At 41.4% G+C, this 25,199-nt stretch overlaps 1 protein-coding gene across 1 annotated transcript in view; it reads left to right on the top strand.

Moving 5' to 3' along the window:
* EPHA6 (EPH receptor A6) overlaps positions 1-25,199 on the top strand; it is a 492,623-nt gene that overhangs the window by 231,249 nt on the left and 236,175 nt on the right. Inside the window, exon 4 of the mRNA XM_056858093.1 lies at positions 24,018-24,173. Within this exon, the coding sequence (XP_056714071.1) occupies positions 24,018-24,173 (156 nt within the window). The remainder of the gene's footprint in view (positions 1-24,017; positions 24,174-25,199) is intronic.

Here is a 25,199-nt window from a genome sequence, read left to right on the forward strand (position 1 = left end):
TTTTTAAAGATGCAAATATAATCTTTTTTTCCTCCCCCAGTTACCTGATATAGTGTCTCTTCGCATGTTCTGAGAAGTGGCAAAAAGCAGGTGTGCAGATCATTCACTTTTCACACTTCTTGGTAATATGTGAAGGGGACACTGGTGCTTGGCAAGAAGTAAAAGTTCCATGTGTATTTGGAACTTGCAAAATATGTAGACCAGCTTCTGCATATGTTATTCTTTCAATGCCATTTTGTAATTTTTAATTAAGTCAGTGGCTTTGCAATCGTCTCATGCTTTTTTAAGTTTCTTTGTTTGTAGGTTTTTAAACCAATGTTTTAAACATCTCCATGTTGTTCACCGTTCATTCCTCTTCTAATTGACCCATATTGGAAAGGGATAAGGCATTATTCAAATGCCTGCTATAAATGACATCATGTAAAATACAGGACCTTGGCGATCCTAAATACGGCTGGCTGGAAAAACAGTAAGAGTAACAACGTGCCCTTAATGGCATTCATGAATAGGGCTTAACACGGAAACTCATATTAGAACTAAAAGTTCAATGCATTTTAAAGATGAAATCTGCACCCTTTTAACATAGTTATTGTTTTATATACGCCTGTGCCTGTGTAATCTTAGATAAAAGAAGTACTTATGCCCTGCTTCAACCTAGGTTCTCTGTTGAGTTCTACCTCCCCTCCTATCAGTCGAGATGATATAGCAGCAAGGTGGGCAGCAGAAATAGGAGGAAGTCTACCACAGACATCAAACCATGCATACAACGTGCATTCATGACTAGGGTTGCCAACTTCCAGGTACAAGCTGGAGATCTCCTGCTATTACAACTGATCTCCAGCTGAGAAAGATCAGTTCCCCTGGAGAAAATGGCCACTTTGGCAATTGGACTCTATGGCATTGAAGTCCCTCCCCTCCCCAAACTCCTCCCTCCTCAGGCTCCGCCCCCAAAAACCTCCCGACGGTTACAAAGAGGGACCTGGCAACACTATTCACGACAATGTTCTGGAAGAGGCTTGTCTTGTATTTGCCCTTGTTCTTCAGGGGGAAAAAACATGACTTCCAGAATATGTTGGCATGCCCCACCTGGGAGATGACCTAGCTGGTTTCAGCCGGCTTCCTTACTTTCTCATGGTCCTGCTGCCCTCCAACATTTAATTGGGATTTCCAGGATGGTGTAGTTGTTGCCTGTGCAAGAGTGCTGCTTCACCACATTAGAAAAAAAATATACAGATGTATTAAAATATTCACAAAATTTGGGAGAGCTGGGGAATAATTTAATGGCCTTGAAATTTTGGAATTTCCTCTTTAGGGTGTTTTATTTGTCCCCCACTCTCACTGTCTTCTTCTAGTGGATAAAAACTTTTCTGTTTTGTTTGGTGTTCCCTCAGTGACCCTCATTCATCCTCCTTCCCCTCTATGTGTTTGTATTTATGTGTTTGTTATTCTGAATATTTTTATTGTTTCATATATGTGCATTTAAAAATTTGTTTTAATGTTTTGGCTGTTCTCTGCCTTGAGGATTCTGAACTGGGTGGAAAGGCGGCATTAAAATGTTTTAAACATTTAAGGAGAGCCAGCATGGTGTAATGGTTAAGAGCAGCTGACTCTAATCCGGAGAGCAAGGTTTGATTCCCCACTCCTCCACATGAAGCCTGCTGGGTGACCTTGGGCTAGTCACAGTTCTCTCCGAACTCTCTCAGCCCCACCTACCTCACAAGGTGTCTGTTGTGGGGAGAGGAAGGGGCGGTGATCGTAAGCCCCTCTGAGACTCCTTAAAGGTAGAGAAAATCATGACATAAAAACCAACTCTTCTTGTTCTAAATAAAATAAATAATAAATAAATACATTTTGGTTGGACGTAGGGTTGCCAGGTCCCTTCCCGCCTCCGGCAGGAGGCTGTTCTTGTAAAGTGCGCGCACATGCGCCAAAGCGCACGAGGCACTTTCGGTTTAGAACCGGACGTGCCACATTGCAAAGGGCCTTTACCTCTTAGTTTGAGTGGTAAAGCAGCCCTTTACCACTCAAACTAAGAGGTAAAGGCCCTTTGCAATGCGGCACGTCCGGTTCTAAACTGAAAGTGCCTCATGCAGCCCCTTACCACTCAAACTAAGAGGTAAAAGGCCCCTTGCGAGGCGGAATTTCTGGTTCTAAACCGGAAGTGACGCAAGTGGTATGCACACGCATGTGCACGTCTGCCCACCGACCCTCAGGTGGTTGGCGGGCAGAGGAAATTGCCGGGGGTTTGCCCGCCGCCAGTGGGCACCTGGCAACCCTAGTTGGACATCTTGATATGGGAAGATAGGGTGGATATCCAGGATTTGAGACCACATAAAGGAATAAAATCCAAAATGTATCTTGTGTCCAAAAGCAATAAGGCATAGTTTAATAATTCATTGTCAGGTTAAATGTTAAAGGAAGCAGGGCCTGTTGTTGTCCTGGATCTTGTTTTGCAGCTTTACTTTGTGAGCTTCTCCTGTCAGGATCTTGCCTTGTCAGCAATGTGAATTTGTTCAGTTTCTAATGCCTCATATTTCATTAAATTAACCAATCGATGGATAAAAGGATCAATGGGTTCAGCAGCAGCAGCTGGATTAATCACAGAAGGAAAGGAAAGCTGCCAAATTCCGTGACGCCACTTAAATTGATTCTGCCAGACTTTGCTTTCTCAAGAAGCTTCAGCCATGGAACAATTTAAGAATTCTTGCTTAGAAATTGTTTCTTAAATTGATGTCTCCCGTTTACTTTTCCAATATGTAACTGACACTGTAGTAAGTAAAAAAAAACCACAACACTCATGTAGGTACTAAATACATTCCTTGCATTCCCAAGGGCTGCAAAAAAACTTGTTTCTGATAGCTGTCTTTGTGGAGTGAAGTTCCGTGCTCTCTCAACTTCTGCGGAATACTTCTTCCCTATATTTGATCAAGGACGTAAGGTTGCCAACCTCCAGGTACTAAAGGGAACAACAGCACGCAGGCTCCTTATATAGGTAACAATATACTGCGATAGAATATAATTTAGTGAAGATATGTCCTGACAATAGACCTATGGTGGACTAACCTGTACATTCATTTAAACATTATTGTAACTTTGCTCATTTTTGTATTTCTTTGGTGCTTATCTGAAATACACCATTCTTGGACTTTAGGTCTATTGTCAGGACATATCTTCACTAAATTATATTCTATCGCAGTATATTGTTACCTATATAAGGAGCCTGCGTGCTGTTGTTCCCTTTATTAACTAATAATTTCAGCATAGGTTTTCGTTTGGGTAGAACCTCCAGGTACTAGCTGGAGATCTCCTGCTATTACAACTGATCTCCAGCCAATAGAGATCAGTTCCCCTGGAAAAAATGGCGGCTTTGGCAATTGGACTCTATGGCATTGAAGTTCCTCCCCTCCCCAAACCCCACCCTCCTCAGGCTCCATCCCAAAAATCTCCAGGTATTTCCCAACCCAGAGCTGGCAACCCTAGACATGTATATCTCAGACATGTGCCTGTGAGAATATGGCACACTTTTCGACTGGAGCCCTCATACCCACACACTAAAGTAGCCCAATGAAAGGAAGATCAGCTTCTAGATCAAATTCAAGGTGCTGGTGCTAACCTTTAAAGCCCTTAAATGACTGGGGCCTTAATACCTGTGGGACTGCCTCCTCTAATATGACCCCCTGAGATATTTACTTTCCACTGGCTTACTGGTGTCCATCTGGGGTCCCCCTCCTCCTGGTGTTTATAACAGCTGGCTTTTACCACCAAATGCTCCCCCATTTTTACCACGTAACTCTGCTGTATTTTTCATTTCTTGTTAGCTGCCCTGAGCCCTGCTATGGATTTGTGACTTGAATTGGAAACTGAAAACCAAAACCAAAATAGGATGAAAACCAAGAACACATTATATTAAATATGACTCATACAATACATCAAAGCAGGGGGATTAGTAATCTGGATATGATTGATTTCTCTAAGCACCAAGGAGTCTAAGCAAGTTATCTATTCTAGCAGAACGGGGGGGGGGGGGGAAACGATGCAAGCAAGTGGGGAGCACAGAAAGAGATGGAACAATACAGCTACCAATCCTGGGTTCCAGTGGGAGTTTAGCACTAATGCTGCGATCTAGGAAGCAAGCAAATACAATAGTGGAAGGAACAGGACCATCTATCATTTTACAGAAAGACAGACAGAAACTCTGCAGTTCACACAATATAGATTATCCGGTACCACATACTAAAAATCTTAAGAAAGATTCTGTTTCCAGTTAGAGAACCAAGAGACAGAGAGAGAGAAAAGAAAGAGGAGAAGGGGCATAAGAACCAAAATAGCAAGGATGGGGATCAGGTACAAGAGAGCTCCAAATTCATGAGCTCCAAATAAAATTGGTATCTGTAAGGATTGAAAAGCAGATTCAAACCTAGGAAAAGGCAAGAAATGGAATGGAAGTAACTCCAATATGGGCATAGACCCTAGGTAAACAAAATTATATACGGTAATATCAATATAGTCTGGCAAAATATTTCCTTGTGAGAGAACTTGATTAATGATCTGAATTCTGGGCTAGGTTTTGCCCTCCCAGGGTTAGAGTCAAGGTTAAGTCAGGATTAGAGTTAGGGTCTCAGGCACTGTGATGGAGGGGAAGGGACAAATTAGCTGGATATTGCTTTAAAAAGGTAAATGTCCCCTGTGCAAGCACCTGGTCATTCCTGACCCATGGGGTGACGTCACATCCTGATGTTTCCTAGGCAGACTTTGTTTACGGGGTGGTTTGCCAGTGCCTTCCCCAGTCATCTTCCCTTTACCCCCAGCAAGCTGGGTCCTCATTTTACCGACCTCGGAAGGATGGAAGGCTGAGTCAACCTTGAGCCAGCTACCTGAAACCAACTTCCGTTGGGATCGAACTCAGGTCATGAGCAGAGCTTGAACTGCAGTACTGCAGCTTACCACTCTGTGCCATGGGGCTCTTGGATATTGCTTATCACCATAGTTTTCTGGGAACTGTAAAATTTAAGGAAGGGTCCACTGCTCAGTCAAAAAGCATCTGCTTGGCCGGCAGAAGATCCCAGGTTCAATCCCTGTATCTTCAGTGAAGAGGACCAGGTAATAGATGAGACCTTGGAGAGGAGCTGCCCATTTGAGTAAACAACCACCTGTAAACCCTGAAAAGAGTAAATCCCAAAAGACCAATTGTCTGATTCAGATGTGGCTCCATGTGAAGTTTCATTGATGAACTGGGGGAAAGGCAGGGTAGAAATACTTTAATAAATATTTACTACTGAGATGGATTTTCTGAAGCTCAGACTCACTCTTTGACATAAATAAGCCTATTAAAAAGCAAGCAAGAGATACAGTAAGCATTTGTTATGATCAGGAGATTATAAGAAATAATAATAATAAGAGTTGGTTTTTATATGCCAACTTTCTCTACCTTTTTTTCCCTTCCTCTCTCCACGACAGACACCTTGTGAGGCAGGTGAGGCTGAGAGAATTGGGAGAGAACTGTGACTATCCCTAAGTCACCCAGCTGGCTTTTGTGTAGGAGTGGGGAAACCAACCCAGTTCACCAGATTAGAGTCCACCGCTCATGTAGAGGAGTGGGGAAACAAACCTGGTTCTCCAGATTAGAGTCAACCCCTCTTAACCACTACTCCATGCTGGATACAGTATCCAGCGTTTACTGCCTCAATTACTGTGTTGTATACAATCTCTTTTCTTATGTAGCCCTTCATGGTTTAAATGTGAACCATCAATACATGCTTCTAATATAGGGTTGCCAACCTCCAGGTACTAGCTGAAGATCTCCTGCTATTACAACTGATCTCTAGCCAATAGAGATCAGTTCACCTGGAGAAAATGGCCGCTTTGACAATTGGACTCTATGGCATTGAAGTCCCTCCCCTCCCCAAATCCTGTCCTCATCAGGCTCCGCGCCAAAAACTTCCCACCAATGGAGAAGAGGGACCTGGCAACCCTCTTCTAATATGTATATCAAGATTCTGCTTTTAATAAGCTTACATTCAGCATTCAAATCAATCTAACATTCTATGATATTATCATGTTACATTTTTGACAGCAGGAAGGATTTAAAAAAAACAACACTCTCTGGGTGTTTATGCATGGGCACTTTCTCTCATGTTCACCCCCATCTGTCTCGGTTGTTCCTTGGAGTTATGCATAAGTTTTCCCTTCATTAGAGATGCCAGCCCTCACAAATCCTGGACCTTCCCATTCCTCTGTTAACTCAATTCTTCCCTCTTCCCTGAGCTCAGCCCGGGTGAAATCTCCATGCATAAGGCAAAGTGTGGGACACGCAAGCTTAGTTTTGCTCACAGCCAATTACAAAGCAGCATGTCCAGAGGCAGGGATTCAAATACTTTCTGCTTCCTCGGAGCTCTTTCTGAGCAGAAGAAAGGCTTTTTAAAACCAAGGCTTCAATTTCTCCCCCCCATCCTTTTCAGATTGCTCCATTTTTTGTTTTATGTTCTTAAAATGCTTTTTTATGCGGCAGTTGGGTTTGGGGGGAGGGAACTTTTATCTCACTACAGCCAATTACAAAGCAGCATTTCAAGGGGCAGGGATTCAAATACTTCCTGATTTGAGCTCGGAGACTGCTGGTGCATAGACTCCTAACAGGAAAGTGTGGGTCCAGCGGGCAACGAACCTCAGGCAAAACTCCCATGCATAAACAACCTCTGTTATGCTGATTCATTCAGCTTCCTCATAATGAACAAAGCAGCTCTCATTAGCTTTGTAATGATATCTCACCTTCTGTATTAGACATATTAAATCTTCCTTTTTAAAAAAAAATCTTCATTCTCATAATTTTTTGTAAGGTCCTTTGGAGCTGATTGAGTTATGTATATATACAAGCACTCAGAGCACTGGCCTTGCTCTATGCTGATTAATGATATTTAAAAGCTTTTCCATAGCCCAAAGAATGGTTTGCCCAGTAAAAATTAGATTCTGCACAAGGCAGTTTTTGTCAATTAGAAAATGATATAATGGATTTTGTGGTGAAAACATACAGCTGTGGGAGAATACACTGGCTTCTTATCACTGGAAGGATCAAGGAGGCAGAAGTGCACCGTAGTTCTACACAGAGGGTGAAGAGATGGTTGTTTTGATTTTGTTTTGTTCTTTCTCATTACGGGGAACAATGCCAGAACCCTTCTGCGCTACAAGCCCGATGGCCTCTCCCTGGAATGGAAGATGGCAAGTGAAAAATGCGTCCCCATCCAATAAAGGAACTCTGAATGTGCTTGGTATTAAACTGCTGCTCTGGGAGTCCTTTGTCTCCTGAGTTGTTTTGAGGCCTGCCAGCAGGTTGCGAAGCTCTCATGGGGGCCTGGTGTCTCTGATCTGGCAGCAGCCGAGTGAGACTGCTGCCAGATATAATACCACACCGAAGCAGAACTAATTTCATAGTTTATCAGTAACAAAATATAAAGCACCAACCGCATTAGCAAATGGGCACAGAACCATCCATCAAGAAGTCAGTTCAGGTCTTTGCCTGTTGATAAAAAAAAAAAAAAAATTGTTTCACTGTGACTAGATTTGTGGCGGGCAAGCAGTTTTGCTAGTTTGTGTGTTGTTGGGATGCTAGGGGAACACTGTGAGCTCTTGTTGACAAGTACTGGGCAGATTTTTCTGGTGGTTTGGATTCATTCAGTAGTCTTGTCAGAGTCTGATAGAATATCTGTTTGGGGGGCATCTGAGTACAATCTGCAATTGATTGTGTACTCATGCATCAGTGTCCCAAATCCCTCAAATGTTTGAATAAGTTATGCAAAGCAAATGTCTCTAAAATAAGCTGCTTTGCCATTTTCCTTATTTGTATTAATATTAGTGTGCAGGATCATTCCTCCCACCAAACTGCACAAGCAGCTGCTTGGGGCAGCATAATGAGAGGGCTGCCATTGTCCACTGGGAGGCAGCTCCTGTGAGATGACTCGTTTATGCATGGGAGTTTTACCTGAGGTTCGTTGCTTGCAGGACCCACAATTTCCTGTTGAGAATCTATGCAACAGCAGTCTCCAAGCTCAAATCAAGTCCCCGCCCCTTTAAATGCTGCTTTGTAAATGGCTTACTTTGTAGACCTTACTGTGAGAGAAAAACCCACCCCCAACCCAATTGCCACAGAAAAAAGCATTTTAAGAACAAAACAAAAAAAAAACACCTTAGCAATCTGAAGTGTGGGGGGGGGGAGAAATCCAAGCCTCGGTTTTTAAAAGCCTTTCTTCTGCTCAGAAAGAGCTCAGAGGAAGCAGGAAGCATGTGAATCCCCTTCTCTTTACATGCTGTTTTGTAATTGGCTGTGAGAGAAACTACAAACGTGCGTGTCCCGCACTTTGCCTTATGCACGGGGATTTCACCCGGGCTGAACTCAGGGGAGAGGGAAGAATTGGGTTAACAGAGAAACAGCAAATCCCTTGAACCAGATGGTGTGCACCTGAGAGTGTTCAAAGAACTTTCAAGGGAGCTTGCAGAGCCTTTGTCCATCATTGTGTACCCCCACATCAATATATGCACCCCAAACCCCAGAATCAACTTTTCAGTAGTCACAGGAAACTGCAGGAAAAGGTGCTTGTGGTTTGTAGGATCCAGCCCAATATATTTATGCAACAATGTGTGTGTGTGTGTGTGTTAAGTGCCATCAAGTCTCTTCCGACTCATGATGACCCTATGAATCAATGACCTCCAAAATGTCCTATTGTCAACAGCCTTGCTTGGGTCTTGCAAACTGAGGGTCCATACATCTAATACTGGTTCTAACTCTTTTCCTGTTGCCTTTAACTTTTCCTAGCATTATTGTTTTTTCCAGTGACTCTTGTCTTCTCATAATGTGACCAAAGTACAATAGCCTCAAAGTCATTAATGGTTTAGTATATCCAGATGAAAGAAAGATGATACCAGGTTACGCAAAGCTCTTCCTACCTAATTTTCAGAGTATCCAGCTTTGACATTCTATACTGCCTAACAATCTTTAAACTGGGAGAATAGCATTTAAAGATGTTTGCAGGAAGTCAATTAACATTCTGTTTCTATCTAGGATAATTTTGTTTCTGGCTTCTCTATTTAACTTGTGAAAATTGGTCATGGGCATATTATAATGCATCGAGAGCTTTATGCACCATAAAATCATTTGTGACTGAATTGAACTGGATAATTAATAAAAAGTTCTATTTAATATATCTCCAAAGGCTCTATCAAAGCATCAACAAGTAACACCTAATGATATATTATTTATTGAAACTGATGTTTGGTTCACTGATATCGGCAACTGATGCTGAGTTTTGCTCTCTCAGCTTGAGAGCCTTCACACACATATTTCTGAGATTAGCAACATATGCAAGACTGAATGAATATAAAGAATGTACACTGGGTGGAGTAAATGGCCAGTGTAGCTGTCCATTCATGACAAATTATATCTCAAAAAGCAAAATGTAATATGTGAAGTGACCTTAGAGCCATCAGAATACAATCACCAGTGTGGTGTAGTGGTTAAGAGCAAAGGACTCTAATCAGGTGAACTGGGTTTGTTTCCCCACTCCTCCACATGAAGTCTGCTGGGTGACCTTGGGCTAGTCACAGTTCTCTCTGAACTCTTTCAGCCCCACCTACCTCACAAGGTGTCTGTTGTGGGGAGAGGAAGGGAAGGTGATTGTAAGCCGGTTTGAGACTCCTTAAAGGTAGAAAAAATCGGGGTATAAACACCAACGCTTCTTCTTCTAATTGATTCTACTTACAATTCTTGCTGTAAATTCTAAAAATACTAGCTGAGAATATGAAGATAGGAGTAGATAACAATGATCTATCCTGACCTGGACGGCCTAGGGTCACCCAAGCTCATCAGATCTTGGAATGTAATCAGGGTCGGCCCTGGTTGGATGTACTTGAATGGTAGACCACTAAGGAAGTCCAGGGTTGCTACAAAGACAGGCAATGGCAAACCACCACTGTTCGTCTCTTGCCATGAAAACCCTGTGGGGTTGCCATCAGTCTGTTGTGACTCAATGGCACTTTCCCCCACAACAATGATCTGCTGAAAAATATTGGTCCCTAAGGTGGTTTCCAGTAGAGGGAAGAGATGCTGACCACTGCTCTAGGCTAGTCATACCTACACAATTTTAAAAACTGTTCATATAGTCTTAGTGGTATCACATACTGCATTTAGTGAAAAGAAATAATCTAGTCTCCCTTAAAGGAGAAGTGCCGTGTCTGCAAAGTGCATCCAAGCTTCAATTTATTATTAGAAACACATGATGTTCTTTTTTACTAACGAATTCAAACTGATTTTTTATTCATCTTTTGATCCTTGAATTTTAAAAAATTCATTTATCGTCTGCTGATGAGCTGAACCAGTCCAATTAAACTGTAAATAGATATGGGAATACAGTTCTATTTTGCAACTTTGTATCTAATCCCACTGCAACCAATATGCACAATCAGATGTTATGAATAGCAAAATAGACCTCATAAGTTTTACTTATGATCCTTCAGCGAAAACGGGGAGGTCAACTTTAATGGGTTTTTATTTTATGGGTTTTCTTGGGATAGAGTTGTGGCTCAGAGATAGCGCATCTGCTTTGTGTGCAAAGGTCTCAGATTCAGTCCCTGGAATCTCCCATTTAAAAGATCAGATTGTGGGTGATGTGAAAGAATCTACATGAGACCCTGGAGAGCCACTGCCCGTCAGAATAGATAAACTGACCTTGATGGACCAATCGTCTGACTCAGAATAAGGTAGCTTCATTTGTATTCAGTGTTGCTTGTGTTGTTTTTTAAATGCTACTGTAGTTTGAATTAAATATTTGAAATAATACATCTCAAACATTTCTCCTTGGAGCTCTCCTGGATAAAAGATAGGTAATTTATGCATGGGAGTTTTACCTGAGGTTCATTGCTCGCTGGACCCACACTTTCCTGTTGGGAATCTAATATGCACCAGCAGACTCCAAGCTTAAATCAAGTCCCGTCCCTTTAAATGTTGCTTTGTATTTGGCTTATTTTTCATGCTTACTCTGAGAGAAACCCCCCAACCCTATTATCACATAGAAAAGCATTTTAAGAACAGCAACATATAAAATGGAGCAATCTGAAAAGGGGGGGGGGAGAAATCGAAGCCTCTTTTTAAAAACGATTTTCTTCTGCTCAGAAAGAGTTCTGAGGAAGTATTTCGATCCCCGCCTTGGAACATGCTGCTTTGTAATTGGCTGTGAGCGAAACCAAGCTTGTGTGCCCTGCACTCTGCCTTACTCATGGGGATTTCACCCACGCTTTGCTCAGGGAAGATAGAAGAATCGGGTTAACAGAGGAATGGGAAGACACGGACAACCCAATAGAAGAATTTGGGAGGCAGGGACAATTTCTTCATAGTTGTGTTGACACAAGGTACCAAGCCAGAAGTGCCATCATCATACTATGGTGATGCTCTAGGATTCACCTCAAACTCTATATTTAAACCATAAGAGTTTTTAAGAAAATCCTAAAGAATTGTGACAACACAATGATGACACTTCCAGTTTTGCACCAGAAGTGATATGTACATTGACATGATGCCAGAAAGCTCCCCACCCCCATTTCATTTATTTATTTAAAATGTTTTTTTCTCTCACAAGCCTGCAAGCAGTGGCAGGGAATGTGGGGGTCAGACTGGGAGGTCTCAGCTATAGCAGAAGTCCCGCCCCCCATTGCAACCACACTGCTGCACAAATCTCAGTGCCTTTCTGTATATATCCTATGACTTTACTACGTTTATCCTGCTCCCTATATTTGTTGGTTCTACGTCCTACCTAACTGACCACCTGTTATCAACACTGCACCTACCACCAGTCATCTCTATCGGCTGGAGATCAGTTGTAATAGCAGGAGATCTCCAGCTAGTACCTGGAGGTTGGCAACCCTGTAAATTTGCCTTCAATTATCTTCTTTTCCCAGTCTATACTCACTCCAAAATTCAAGACTATTCCCAGAGTTCTACTGCTTTGGTGAAAATCCATCTTGTGTTTCTAAAGCGAAGAGGTTTCACGCTTCCTGTTTTAATAAATGGGAATTGAAGTCCTGTCAAGTTACAAGGACGGATGATCCTTGGTTTCTGTAACTTCAAGGAAGTACTGGCAAATACAGCATGTCTAACTGGCAGATTTAGTATTCCAGGTTTGATACCTCTCGCTAAACTAAAATGGATATCACAAGATAGAGAAGAAGTCAGGGATACTGGGGAAAGAAGCAATGGTTTGTTTGTTTAGCAGGAGAGAGGAAACATCTTATATAAGACTGGGAGGATGTGTCTGTGAGAGGGGTAGGTGAAGAGTGGGCCAGGGGAGACCAACATAGTAAAAGGATGGGAGTTGAAAGACCATAGTGCTTGAGCACATAATGTGACAGTCTGTAGAATGTATTTTTTGCTCACATTGCACAGAAGTTATATTTATACCTCTGGAACAAGATTGAATTTGGAAGCACCTAAATTCTTCCTTTACATTTTAAGAAGTTTTTTTTTCCATCCTGGAATATACTAACCCATATTTAAAACTGGCAAAACTAGAAGACTACAAGCAGGGACCCAGAAGAACTTGTGTGTGTGTGTGGGGGGGGGTGCATCTAATTTTCCTAACCTCCTCTAACCCTTCCCTGAAAGCCCTCATAGCCTTCCTGCTGCCTAGGGTTGCCAAGTGCCAGGTGGTGGCGGGCAAACCCCCGCCAATCCACCTGGCTGCCCGCTGACCAGTTGAGGGTCAGCAGGCAACACATGCACCCGCACCTGCCTGCTGCACCACATCATTTCCGGTTTACACCCGTACTTTCCCATGTTATCCACCTTACTGCACCATATCCTCTTTCTCTCCTCCTTGGAGTCCCCATATACTCACCTTTCCCTGCTTACATCTCTGCTCCCACTCACCCATATTTTATCTGCCCCCATCTGCAATTATATTTATTATTTATTTACTTCATTTATACCCCGGCATTCTCCACAAAGGGGACTCAAAGAAGCTTACGTCATTCTCCTACATTTTATCTTCACAACAATCTTGTGAAGTAGTTTACGCTGGGAGTGTGTGATTGGCCCAAGGTCATCCAACAAGTTGTATCCCACATGTCAGAGTGAGGATTCGAACCTAGGTCTCCCAGATCCCAGTGTGAAACTGTAACAACTAAGCCACATTGGCTTTTGTGGGGTGACTGCTGTTGATCAGTAGGAAGTGGCCTGGATGAGTCATACAAGTCAGATGGTAGCAGTTGTCTGGTGATTGCTGGCAGGCTTGATGCTAATGACTCCTCCCTCAAAGGTGAAAGTAGCTCTGGCAAGGGGCCTGCTCTCTCTGCTACCTTTAACTAACCGAAACCAAGGCTTGAAAGCTGATAATACTATTATAGCTGTGCAGCAATGACCACAATGGACACTGAGAAAGTATTAATTTCTTAGAAACATAGAGGTGGAAGAGACGCAAGGGTCATCTAGTCCAACCCCCTCCCCAATGCAGTAATTTCACAACTACCTCCCCCCACACTCCACCAATGACCTCTGCTGTATGCTCAGAGGAAGGCAAAAAACTTCCAGGATCTCTGGGCCAATCTGGCCTGGAAGAAAATTCCTTCCTCCTGACCCCAAAGTGGCAATCGACATTACCATGGGTAGAAAGGGTTACTGGCCTTATATTAAAATCAACCATTCAGTGTGCACAGTATATTCAGTGATTCATTGCTAAGTTTCAGGAGAAGACTCAAGTTCTATCTAAATAATATATCTTCTTATGCTCCCTTTTGATGCTATGGAACATGCAACCCAGTAATCTTGCTTGAATAATAAGGAACTGTTTTGTGAAACATATATTACCTAAATCTTTCTTCTTCTGTTTTGATTTAAATTTATTCTTAATTTCCATCTATATAATTTAAACAGATATTCATTTTTTCTTGAAATTCAGAAATTGGTCTATTATGTATAAAGGATGTTAGTTTTGCCATAATCACATATTCAGTTAATTTACTCGTCCATTCATTCAAATCTTGGAATGTCTCTGCCTTCCATTTTGCTGCATATGTTACTTTTGCCGCCATTACCAGGTACTTGAATAATTTGCTATATATTTTTTTAGTATGTTGTTAGATATGAAGATATATTGGAATAGTAAGCTCCATTCAAATTGTGTAATATGAATGTTTATGTTTATGTTTGTTTTGTGTATTGAAATAAAACTTTAAAAAAAGAACATCCTTGTATCTTCTGTATTTCTGTACTAGGCAATAAAATATTTAATTTACCCGATCACTTTGTAAGATATGATATAGCACTAATGGGTACATCTAAGTAGGGGTCACATATTACATTAGCAATTTACAAATTTAATCAAGCACTGATTACTAATCTGGCTATTAATATATCAAGTTAAATGTTTTACTGGTATCCCTTCTGTTTCCTAGCCAGGATTTATATTAAAATGCCTGCACACACACACAGAAATCTCCATTTTGTGGCTACCTTCTACAAACAAATAATATTGTGAAAGTAACATGTCTTCTTAGATTTGTAAAAAAAAATATGGCTTTTTATGTGTAGACACATTTGGGATTTGCTTCTCTTTGGTATATTTTAATATGACCTGAAGAATCTATTAGTCTTCTGGAAAACTAATGATGTGCTCATCTCAAAGCAAATTATTTAAATGAACTCAGGGAAGATTGCTGCATTAAAAAATGGAATAAATTCATTGAACTGGTCCATCAGTCTTCAATCATAGCATGATATTGGAAAGGGGAATGGCTCATCAGCATAGCAGCTTGGCACCACACGTTCAGAGATAGATCTGATTTTGTCTGAACTATGAGCTGAGACATTCTCTAGGTTCCTGTGGGTTTCCTGTCAGCCCATTCCTGACCTTGGGGACCGAAAGGGCTTAGAAGGCGTTGTGACCCCTACATCAACATCCATGCCACTTGAGCCATGCAAACTGGCACAGACGGTGGCGTAGTGCCACTTGTGCCGGCCCTCCTGGACTGCCGTGGCAGTGTGGCCCTTGGACACTGGATTGGCCTCCCACTGGTGTCCTGCCGATGCAAGTCCTTGCGCCGGCATCCCAGGAGGCGTTCCCGGGGCGTTCTGGGGGCGGAGTTGCCGGTAGGCAGCTTCCTAACCCTTTTAAGCCCATGAATGCCCCCTTTAATAACAGTGCTGCTGCGCCAGCTTTTTGTTGGCACAGAATCACTGTTTTCAATGGGGCTTTGCCCCCCTTTTCTAATTATTTATTTTTAAAAAGCCCTTTCCCCCCCTCTGCTGCAGTGGCCAAACCACTTTGGAGGCACCACAGCACCGCCACACTGTCCCCGGCAGCTGCAGCTCTCAGGAATGAGCTGTGAGTCACTTGAGTAGTGAATAGTAGAGATGGTTTTGAATTTCTTATCCTAGCTGTGTTGTCAAAAAAAAAAACACCCTGGTTTCAATTTCTATTCTCCTTTGTGTTAATCAAACCCATTATTCCTCATTTTCACACCATTTATTCCTGTAAGGTGTGTGTGTAAAGTGCCGTCAAGTCATAGCCGACTTATGGCAACCCCGTTTTGGGGTTTTCATGGCAAGAGACTAACAGAGGTGGTTTGCCAGTGCCTTCCTCTGCACAGCAACCCTGGTATTCCTTGGAGGTCTCCCATCCAAATACTAACCAGGGCTGACCCTGCTTATCTTCTGAGATCTGACGGATCAGGCTAGCCTGGGCCAAGATATATTTGTGTTTTTTTTTTACACTGTGCACTGGTAATCAGCAATATATATTACCCACTCATAAACAACATACATTGTTGTAAAAATGCCATATACATTGCATGTAAAAACATACAGCGGAAAGCAGAGAACCAAACCATGAAAAAACCTATACATTTTAAAAGAAATCAACGAGGGAATATTTGCTTACCACTACTGAATAGCTTCTTTATGTTAAGGATGCATTCTTTTTTAAGATTCATGCATCCTCTGTCTCATTTTCTTATATATTTCCAACCCATCTCTCTTCTGCTTTCCTTTTCAGTCCTACTAAGCTATCGTGGTTATCAAGGTCAACTGCTGGCCTCTACTCTGGCCTCTACACCAGAGTTATGGTGCAGAGGCAGGCAATAGCAAACCACCTCTGAACGTCTCTTGCCTTGAAAACCCTACAGGTTCGCCATAAATCAGCTGTGGCTTGATGGCACACACAAAAATTGGAACTATAGTACTGACCCGAATGGCCCAGACTAGCCCAATATCATCAGAGATTTCAGAAGCTAAGCAGGGTCAGCCCTGGTTAGTATTTGGATGGGGGACCACCAAGGAAGTCCAGGGTTGCTATACAGAGGAAGGCACTGGCAAACCACCTCTGAACATCTCTTGCCTTGAAAACCCTATGGGGTCACCGTAAGTTATTTGTGATGATGGCATCAGAGAATATGGTTCTGTTTTCTGTTATATATCTCCTCATAGTTAGGAAAATAAGCTTTTCAATGCAGTATTACTAAAATGTTGAATGAGTAATTTCAAGGACTAATAAATATGAATCTCCAGGAGGAATCTGGTTATGCTCGCAAATCTATGAAAATATAATTAGATTTTCATTAAAATCCAGATTTCTCAGTTCCATTAAATAAAAAATCCATGAAAAAAGAAATACTTTCTTTTTAAAAAAAATCCCAGCTATTTAAAAAAAAAAAATCTTTATCTCGATAAAAACAGCAATAATACTAGAAGCAAGATTACCCATAGAGTGTAAAGAATGAGACAAATGGGAGACCAATTTTCAACCCAGTCCTACAAATAAATCAACTGAATGTAGTGGGATTTGCTTCCTAGTAATTATAAATAAAGTTGTCACCTTCTGGTATCCTCTAGTGATCAGTTCTCCATTTAGTGTCCATTCAAATCATTGGGAATTAAAGTGTACTTTGTGCTGGATGGCATCTTTTTTATGAAAAGGAAATATGTACCATAATAAAAGATACTATTTCCCATACTCCTGAGCAACTGTAGAAGGTTATTTCTGTCAAATGTAAAGGGCACAGAAGTCAAGTTGTATAATAAACAAACTAGAATCCAGTTTGGCATTTTCTGTGACCTCTTTCATTATAACTGTATCCCAGACTCTAATTGCACCTCTGAGGATCATTTCATCCTGTTTCCAGAATACAACTTTGGAGCAAATAATATTGGCCAAAAATGAGAAATAAATGTTTATTTTCCAAAACGCTTCTGATTACAAGATCAAGATGCATTTTAGAAAACCCAGAAAAGATGGGCTGCACTGTGATTCTTTCATTAAAAAAAGAAACAATGTGTGGGTTTAGTGTTCAAAAAGTTTCTAAAAACAAACCACTTCTAGTTTCAGCTGAGATATATATGTGTGCTTTCCCTGTTACTTGAATATTAGCAGTGATTACTCCATGCCATTTGTCGGGGTAACTGGGCAAGTTTAACAAGGTGTCTAGTGAACGTAAAGCTTGTCCTGCGATGCACATTTCCAAGGCTGCAATCCTAAAAACTCTGTCCTGGGAGTAAGGCTTGTTGAATAAAGTGACTTATTCCTGCTAAGGATTGCTCCCTATATGACTAGTGCAGTACTTTTATGCTTGCCAGACTTAATGCCCCCCCTCGGAGGTATTAAAGGGTAGTTTTTAAATATCCCCTTTGAAAAAAGAATATGTTTATGTAGTCTGAGTCAATATGATACACTTCAGCATATAATCATAAATTGTCTTCTGCATGATGGCCCTTGTAAGAAAACAATTTTACCCTTGATTGATAAAATGAAATCTAGCCGTGAAACTTCCGTATGCCAGTTTTTAATGAATGACTCTATCCCTGAACTCACATTAATGGTGGTGGAATTTTTGATGGAAGTTGTCAAGACTAGGATCAAAGTTTAAATCATATTTATATGGGAAATGTATGGATTGAGGATTCTTGTGTACCGTCTATGCTATATTTCTGCGAATATGCCAATAAAGGTCGATTGATTGATTGATTGATTGAGTAGTGCAATAGCCTTGTGATTACTTATATAAAATATTACCCATTCCTCATAGAGTAAATGTCTTATGGGTACATATTTGCTTCAAAAAACAATAGAAACTTTTAGCCAGTCTCACAAAATCCCAGTTGTGTCCAATATATCCATTTAAATAAAGGTGCAGCACAGTGTAGGAGAACCCTAAGGAATAATCGAAATAAAAATGTCCAATGACTTAACCTGACAAAGATTCAGTAGCCAGATGGTCCTCTCCCACATTCTGTTGCTTCTTCCTACACTTTTCTAGTACTCATGACTGGTTATGATTTTTCCAAGCAGTGAGGCACAATTGAATGATTCAATGTCAGGAGGGCCAATTATATACAAACACGGCTTTCAGTAAGATCTTGCTATAACTGTGAAAAACTTGATATGATCAAGCTTAATTGTTTATGTCATCTCCAATAACCCCTCTTGAGCACTTCTGACAAGTGATAAATTCACTTTGCAAGAACATCAGATCTAGCCCATGTAAACCTACTTTGCTCTGAAGTGTTCTGAAAGATGACAGTAGAGCCTGGGTGGCTGCGCTGTGGATGAGAAAATTCAGCTTTTCCCACCCATGTGGCAGCTACTTGCCTTAACACTGACCCTCTAAGCAGCCATTTCCTTCCCTCCTCTAGGGGCGTTTTATTTTTTAAAAAATCAGTGCTAGAATAGTGTTATATTGCTATGCCTTTCTACCAAAGTGTGTAACAAGTTCTCTGGGTTCATTTTTTAAGTATGGTCATTTATGCATGGGTACTTGGACTCACATTTGCCCCCATCTGACTCAGTTGTTCTTTGGAGTTCTGCATGAGTTTTCCGTCCATTAGAAATTACCTCGCTGCCAACCCTCGCAATATCCGGGTCTTTCCATTCCTCTTTTAAACAGACTCTTCCCTCTCCCCTGAGGGCTGAAATCTCCATGCAGAAGGCAAAGCACTGGACATAGAAGATTGCTTTCTCTCACAGCCAATCACAAAACAGCATGTAAAAAGGTGGGGATTCAAATGCTTCCTGCTTCCTCGGGGCTCTGTCTGAGCAAAAGAAAGGTTTTTTAAAACCGAGGCTTTGATTTCTCCAAAAAAAAAAACCTTCAGATTGCTCTGTTTTTTGTTCTTAAAATGCTTTTTTATGTGGCTGTTGGGTTTGGGGGGGTTTCTCTCACAGTAAGCACTGCACAGTAAGCCAATTGCAAAGCAGCATTTAAAGGGGCAGGACTAGTTTTGAGTTTGGAGACTGCTGGTGCATAGATTCCCAACAGGAAAGTGTGGGTCCAGCAAGCAACAAACCTCAGGTAAAAGTCCCATGCATAAATGACCTAAGTCTCCAGCTCCCAGAGATATAAGAGGAAAGGCATATCTTCCCAGTGGGAAGGGGTAGAGACTTACTTTTTGAATGCAAGTTAGGAATTCATAGAGCCTGTTACACCTGTTGTTATGGCATTCTCTTGCTATAACAATATTCTAGTGGCTGAGGGGAGAGGCCTGAGAGAATTTCCCATGTGGAAGCCCCGTCACTGCTGCACTTAATCCTTTCCTTTTATTTCAAGCTCATCCGACCAAAGATCTGCGCTTAATCAGCAGTCGCACCAGCAATGGGTACAAGCCCATCCCCATATGGAAACCACCACTGCTACCTTACCTTGGGTTTTTCTCCATTGCTGTCTCATCTTTTTGTAAGGTGAGGTGGGACTGGAGATTTCAGACAATGCTTAAAAGGAGAAGGAAGGAAAGGTGTAGTCAAAGGCAAAGCAGCACCTTCACAAAGCTAATTTTTTGCCAGTAGATGAGGTCTCCAAAGATAGTGCAGGTTTTCAGAGACAACGCCATACATCACAGTGAAGATCACAGTAAAGATCACAGATCTTGAGAGCTGGTGTGGGGTAGTGGTTGGAGCGTTGGACCAGAATCTGGGATGACTGGATTTGAATCCCTGACGCATCTATGAAACCCACCAGGCGACCCTGGGTTTGTCATCATTTTTCAGCCTAGCTTGCCCTCACAAGGTTGGTGCTGTGAGGATTAAGTGGAGGAGTGGGGAACAATGTAAAAAGTCTCTTTCGGTCCCCAATCAGGGAGAAAAGGGGTGTGTGCATGTGTGTGTATACTGCTACACCTATTGTTACAATGGTATAGCAACAGAATGATAGTCTAGTGCCTATTTTTTAAAAACTAAAAGCCTCCTGGTTGATGTGGGGCGGGGGGCGGGGGGGAGAAGAAAATAGCTGCCCTGAGGACAGGGTCAGGGAAAACGGCTGCCAAGTGACCTGGAACGTTCCATTTTTTTGCCTACGCAGCAGCCATCCTGGCTTTACTTTGATCCTTCCCAAAACTTTGGAGCAAAGAAGTTTTGAGAAACCTCAGTGGATAGCTATGCATACCTCCAGAGGTGCACAAATGCACAACAACACAGTGGGGAAGCAGCCAAGCAGGAAAAAAAACGCTACCCAGAAGTGTTGAATTTGGGGCAGATTGAGGATTGGGAGACTAGACTGATTATATTGTGCATGGAGTTCTGTCTTTGAGTAGGCTCTCTTCTTTTCCCTTGCAATTCTTGCTCAACGCCTTTTTTGGGAAGGGGGATAAATAGACTATTACAGAAACACAGGTCTCTGGTGTTCTCTCCTCCAAAAGAAAACAATGGTATTCACGGCTCCAATTTTCATGGCTCAAGAATGGGGCGGCTGAAGCAATATGTTTGTTTCCCTCGCAATAAAGACTTAATAATTCTCTGTCATCACATTCGCTTTATATTTACAACCAAATACTGGAAACGCATGCATTTGGGGTATACAATAATGAGTGGTTTTCTAGCCGGAATTTGCCTCAACTACATGTTTGCACTTTCAAATTAATCGTTCTCCCCTGTTTTGGGAACTCATTAATATGTCTTTAAGGGGGTCGATAGTAATTCTAGTGATGTCTCTGAGGAAAACATTGTTTGCTGCATACGTTTCAGTGCAAGGTGAAATTCTGCTGCTACCCATTGCCACATTTGAATGGACACTGAGATGCTTATTTCAGATTCTGATTGCATATGCATTGGCCGGTTTTTAAAAAAAAGAAGTTGCTTATTTCTTTTCATCTTGAATCTTGCAATCAGCATTCTGCACAGTTCAGTTATTCCAAGCCTGTGATTGTTTGGACTTTCTCAGCATGTTATCGTATTATATCTATAAAGCACTGGTTTTTATTTTAATGTATCCAGTAACCACAATGGTCTCACTGTATGCCTAGCCTTGAGGGTTTTTAGTAGCTTTGTAAAATTAACCATAAAGCTTCAGCAATATCTGCCTGGTAGGAGGGCATAGCTGGGTTTTTAAGCTATATTTACGCGCACTGACTTTTTTGTGAAGTTAAATAATCTTGTCCCTTAGACTCTGGTAAACTGGACTCCAGGAAACATCTATTACAGAATATATGCCATGGAGAGCTTACCACCACCCGAGGAAGTCTGTTCCACTGAGGAACCGCTCTAACTGTTAGAAATTTTTTTCTAGACATTAGGAAGAAATTTCTAACAGTTAGAGCAGTTCCTCAGTGGAACAGGCTTCCCCGGGAGGTGGTAAGCTCTCCTTCCCTGGAGGTTTTTAAGCAGAGACTGGATGGCCATTTGTCAGCAGTGCTGATTCTATGACCTTAGGCAGTTCATGAGAGGGAGGGCATCTTGGCCATCTTCTGGGCATGGAGTAGGGGTCACTGGGTGTGTGGGGGGGGGGGTAGTTGTGAATTTCCTGTATTGTGCAGGGGGTTGGATTGGATGACCCTGCTGGTCCCTTCCAACTCTATGATATTTATGAAATACACCGTTCATAAAAAAGCAAGTTGCATGTATTTACCCATGTTACATTTTAGTAGCTGTCTAGATATCAGAATCTTTTACAGATATATTTCGCTGACTAGAAACCACAATATATTTTCTCTCCTCCCATCTGCCCACCTTCCCCAAGGTTATTTATCTCTGGGTGAGAAGTCTCATGGGTAGGGTTGCCAACCTCCAAGTACTAGCTGGAGATCTCCCTCTATTACAACTGATCTCCAGCCGATAGGGATCAGTTCACCCAGAGAAAATGGCTGCTTTGGCAATTGGACTCTATGGCATTGAAGTCCTTCCCCTCCCCAAAGCCCATCCTCCTTAGGCTCCGCCCCAAAAAACCACCCGCCAGTGGCAAAGAGGGACCTGGAAACCCTGTTACACAGGAATCACTACTGTGGCTGTGTGAACAAAAAAGCTGCCCCAAGGCAATCATCTGTTCAGTAGAGAAAAAGGAGCAAGAGGGATTCCTTCTTCTTCTGGAACAGCCAATGGGTGGGATTTCAGCTTTGCTTAAAGAGCTATACACAACCAACACCAAATGTTGTATCCAGAAAGAGAATTGTACACCATATTTGCACACACATGGTTTGCCATCATTGTGGCTAAAATGTTTTATAAAAATCCAATTTTAGATTTATAGATCAAGAAGCTGCAGTGATAAATATCAAGTAGTGTTAGTCCCAAAGCCTGATCAGGTCCTGCAATGTAACAATGTTAGGCTGCCTCCACCAAGGTTCTTTTTACAGTATCCATCCCTGTTTTGTGTGATCATCACAAATATGCATGGGCATTACAGTGAGGATCAAAATGGCCATTATTTGTAACAGCTACCAGCTTCTACCTAACAGTTGTATCAAACTGTGATGCTTATTGTAGCTAAGCCAATCCATGTTATGGGTAGCTAGATATGTATAGACTTCACAGTATTTTCTGAAGTATATGGGGTATGAGTAGAGTTAAAACTGCATGCCATATTTTCATATAATGCTCTTGGAAACCTAATTTTAGAAGTGTATTCACTGAAGAAGCAACATCTCTCTAGAAACACCTAGTCCTTCCTGTACGAGTAACTAATGAATGAATGGCTATAAGGTATACTACTGTTAGACCTTAAGGCTTCAAAAGTATAAGCACCACTGGACACAGCAGACAAGCAAGCATTAGATTTTGCTGAGTTTCTTGCTTTATATTTCCTATAGTGATTTTCTATTAAGTCTAACCACCCAAATATAGATCAACATAACCCAGGCTACAGGGGTCCCACGCTTGAGGAGCTACCCAGAAAGCCAGTGTGGTGTAGGGGTTAAGAGCAGTGGTTTGGAGTAGTGGACTCTGATCTGGAGAACCAAATTTGATTCCCCACTCCTACACATGAAGCTAGGAGCTAAAATGACTAAACTGAGGCTATAGTATTTTGGTCACATCATGAGACGACAAGAGTCACTGGAAAAGACAGTCATGCTAGGAAAAGTTGAGGGCAGCAGGAAAAGAGGAAGACCCAACAAGAGATGAATTGATTCAATAAAGGAAGCCACAGCCTTCAATTTGCAAGATCTGAGCAAGGCTGTCAAAGACAGGACATTTTGAAGGACTTTCATTCATAGGGTCGCCATGAGTCGGAAGCGACTTGACGGCACTTAACACACACACACATGAAGCCAGCTGGGTGATCTTGGGCTAGTCACAGCTCTCTCAGCCCCACCCACCTCACAGGGTGTCTGTTGTTGGGAGGGAAGGGAAGGTGATTGTAAGCTGGTTTGAGTCTTCCTTAAGTGGTAGAGAAAGTTGGCATATAAAAACCAACTATTCTTCTTTTACCCATGGATTATCCTATTTTGTATGGTGGTATATGGAAGGAATAGTCATCCCGGGCAGAAGTCAGGTTTTTTATTCATTGCTTCAGTGTCCTAGTCAAAAAACTGCTTTTCACTTACACATGAGAAAGAAAAGATTTACTCTGGGACACTGGGGAGAGGTGAGCCTGTTCTTCTTCTCTGTTGATCGCATTAACTGAAAATAAGGCCAGTTCTCATCTGTATATCCCTTCCATTATTCAATTTCTTGGTCACACTAGAGCATGAGAGGATGTTAGGAGAGTAAAATGGAATGTTGAAAATCATTTTTCCCATGTAGATAGGTTTTTTTAAAAATATATATCTATTTGTGTTCTTGTTTTTACAGCTTGCAGGTCAGGATTCTATAAAGCATTTGCTGGAAATATAAAATGCTCCAAGTGCCCTCCACATAGTCAAACTTTCATAGAAGCAACATCTGTGTGTCAGTGTGAAAAAGGTTACTTTCGGGCTGAGAAGGATCCACCAACTATGGCATGTACCCGTAAGTTTGATCCATACTGGTGTTTGAAATACTTCCCTTGCTGCTCTCATTATTTCAGCAGATTAAAAATAGAAGCTATTTTATATTCCACTCACAAAACTAAAGCATGAGAGCATGTTTTCATTAATCAAGAATGCAAATCAGGTTTTCGCTTATTCCCAGTGCTCCTTTATATAAGTAAAAAATGTTCCTTAATCTGAAGTGTCTTTAAAATAGTCCTGGATAAAGCATCAATAAAATCTCAGTTGTTCATTCAAGGTCCATAAATTTCAAATTTGGGGCCTAATAAATATAACATTGTATATAAAAATAACCTGGTACAAAACATACATTGAGATAATAACAAATACAGCATTTCTGACAAAATAGAAATTATATTACTGTGCTGTCTTCAGGCTTATTACTATCCAAAATAACATCCTGTCATATTGGCATAAAAATTAATCTATCCCAAAGAGGGGGAAGAAGAAGTGTTTTGACAGTCATAGTCAGGTATATTTGAAATCACTAGGATTTGTATCTTAATTGCTTTTTTTCTTAGTTACAAAAGTTATGAAAATGAATAGATCCATACGAAATCCTTACACTAAATATGTTATCTGAAATAATTATCTTAAAAATCCCCCTGAGAAGACAAATAGTCCACCCCTTCCACAGATCCAAATATAGACAGAATGCATAGACTTTAAAATTGGGCATCCAGCATTAAATGACCAATTAAAACAAAACTAAGCTATTCCAACTCCATCAGCTACCCCGAAAGGCAGTCCTGCCTGGCAAGTAATATAATCCAACTGTTTAAAAAGTCATCTGAAATTTCCTGTATAGAACCCAATGCAAGGGTCAATACACTCTGGCCAACATCCAAGTTGTTACAGAACCAAAAAGACAAGTACCAAAAAGACAAGTTACAGAAATAAAAAGACAAGTATTTTAATACTCAACATGGGAAGACCCTCGGAAGTCTGGATTAAAAACTCATTTTAGTGTAGGCATTGGCTGGAAACCATGTCCCTTGCCCCTGTA

Source organism: Euleptes europaea, chromosome 12 (genome assembly GCF_029931775.1).
Source record: "Euleptes europaea isolate rEulEur1 chromosome 12, rEulEur1.hap1, whole genome shotgun sequence".
Taxonomy (NCBI): Eukaryota; Metazoa; Chordata; class Lepidosauria; order Squamata; family Sphaerodactylidae; genus Euleptes; species Euleptes europaea.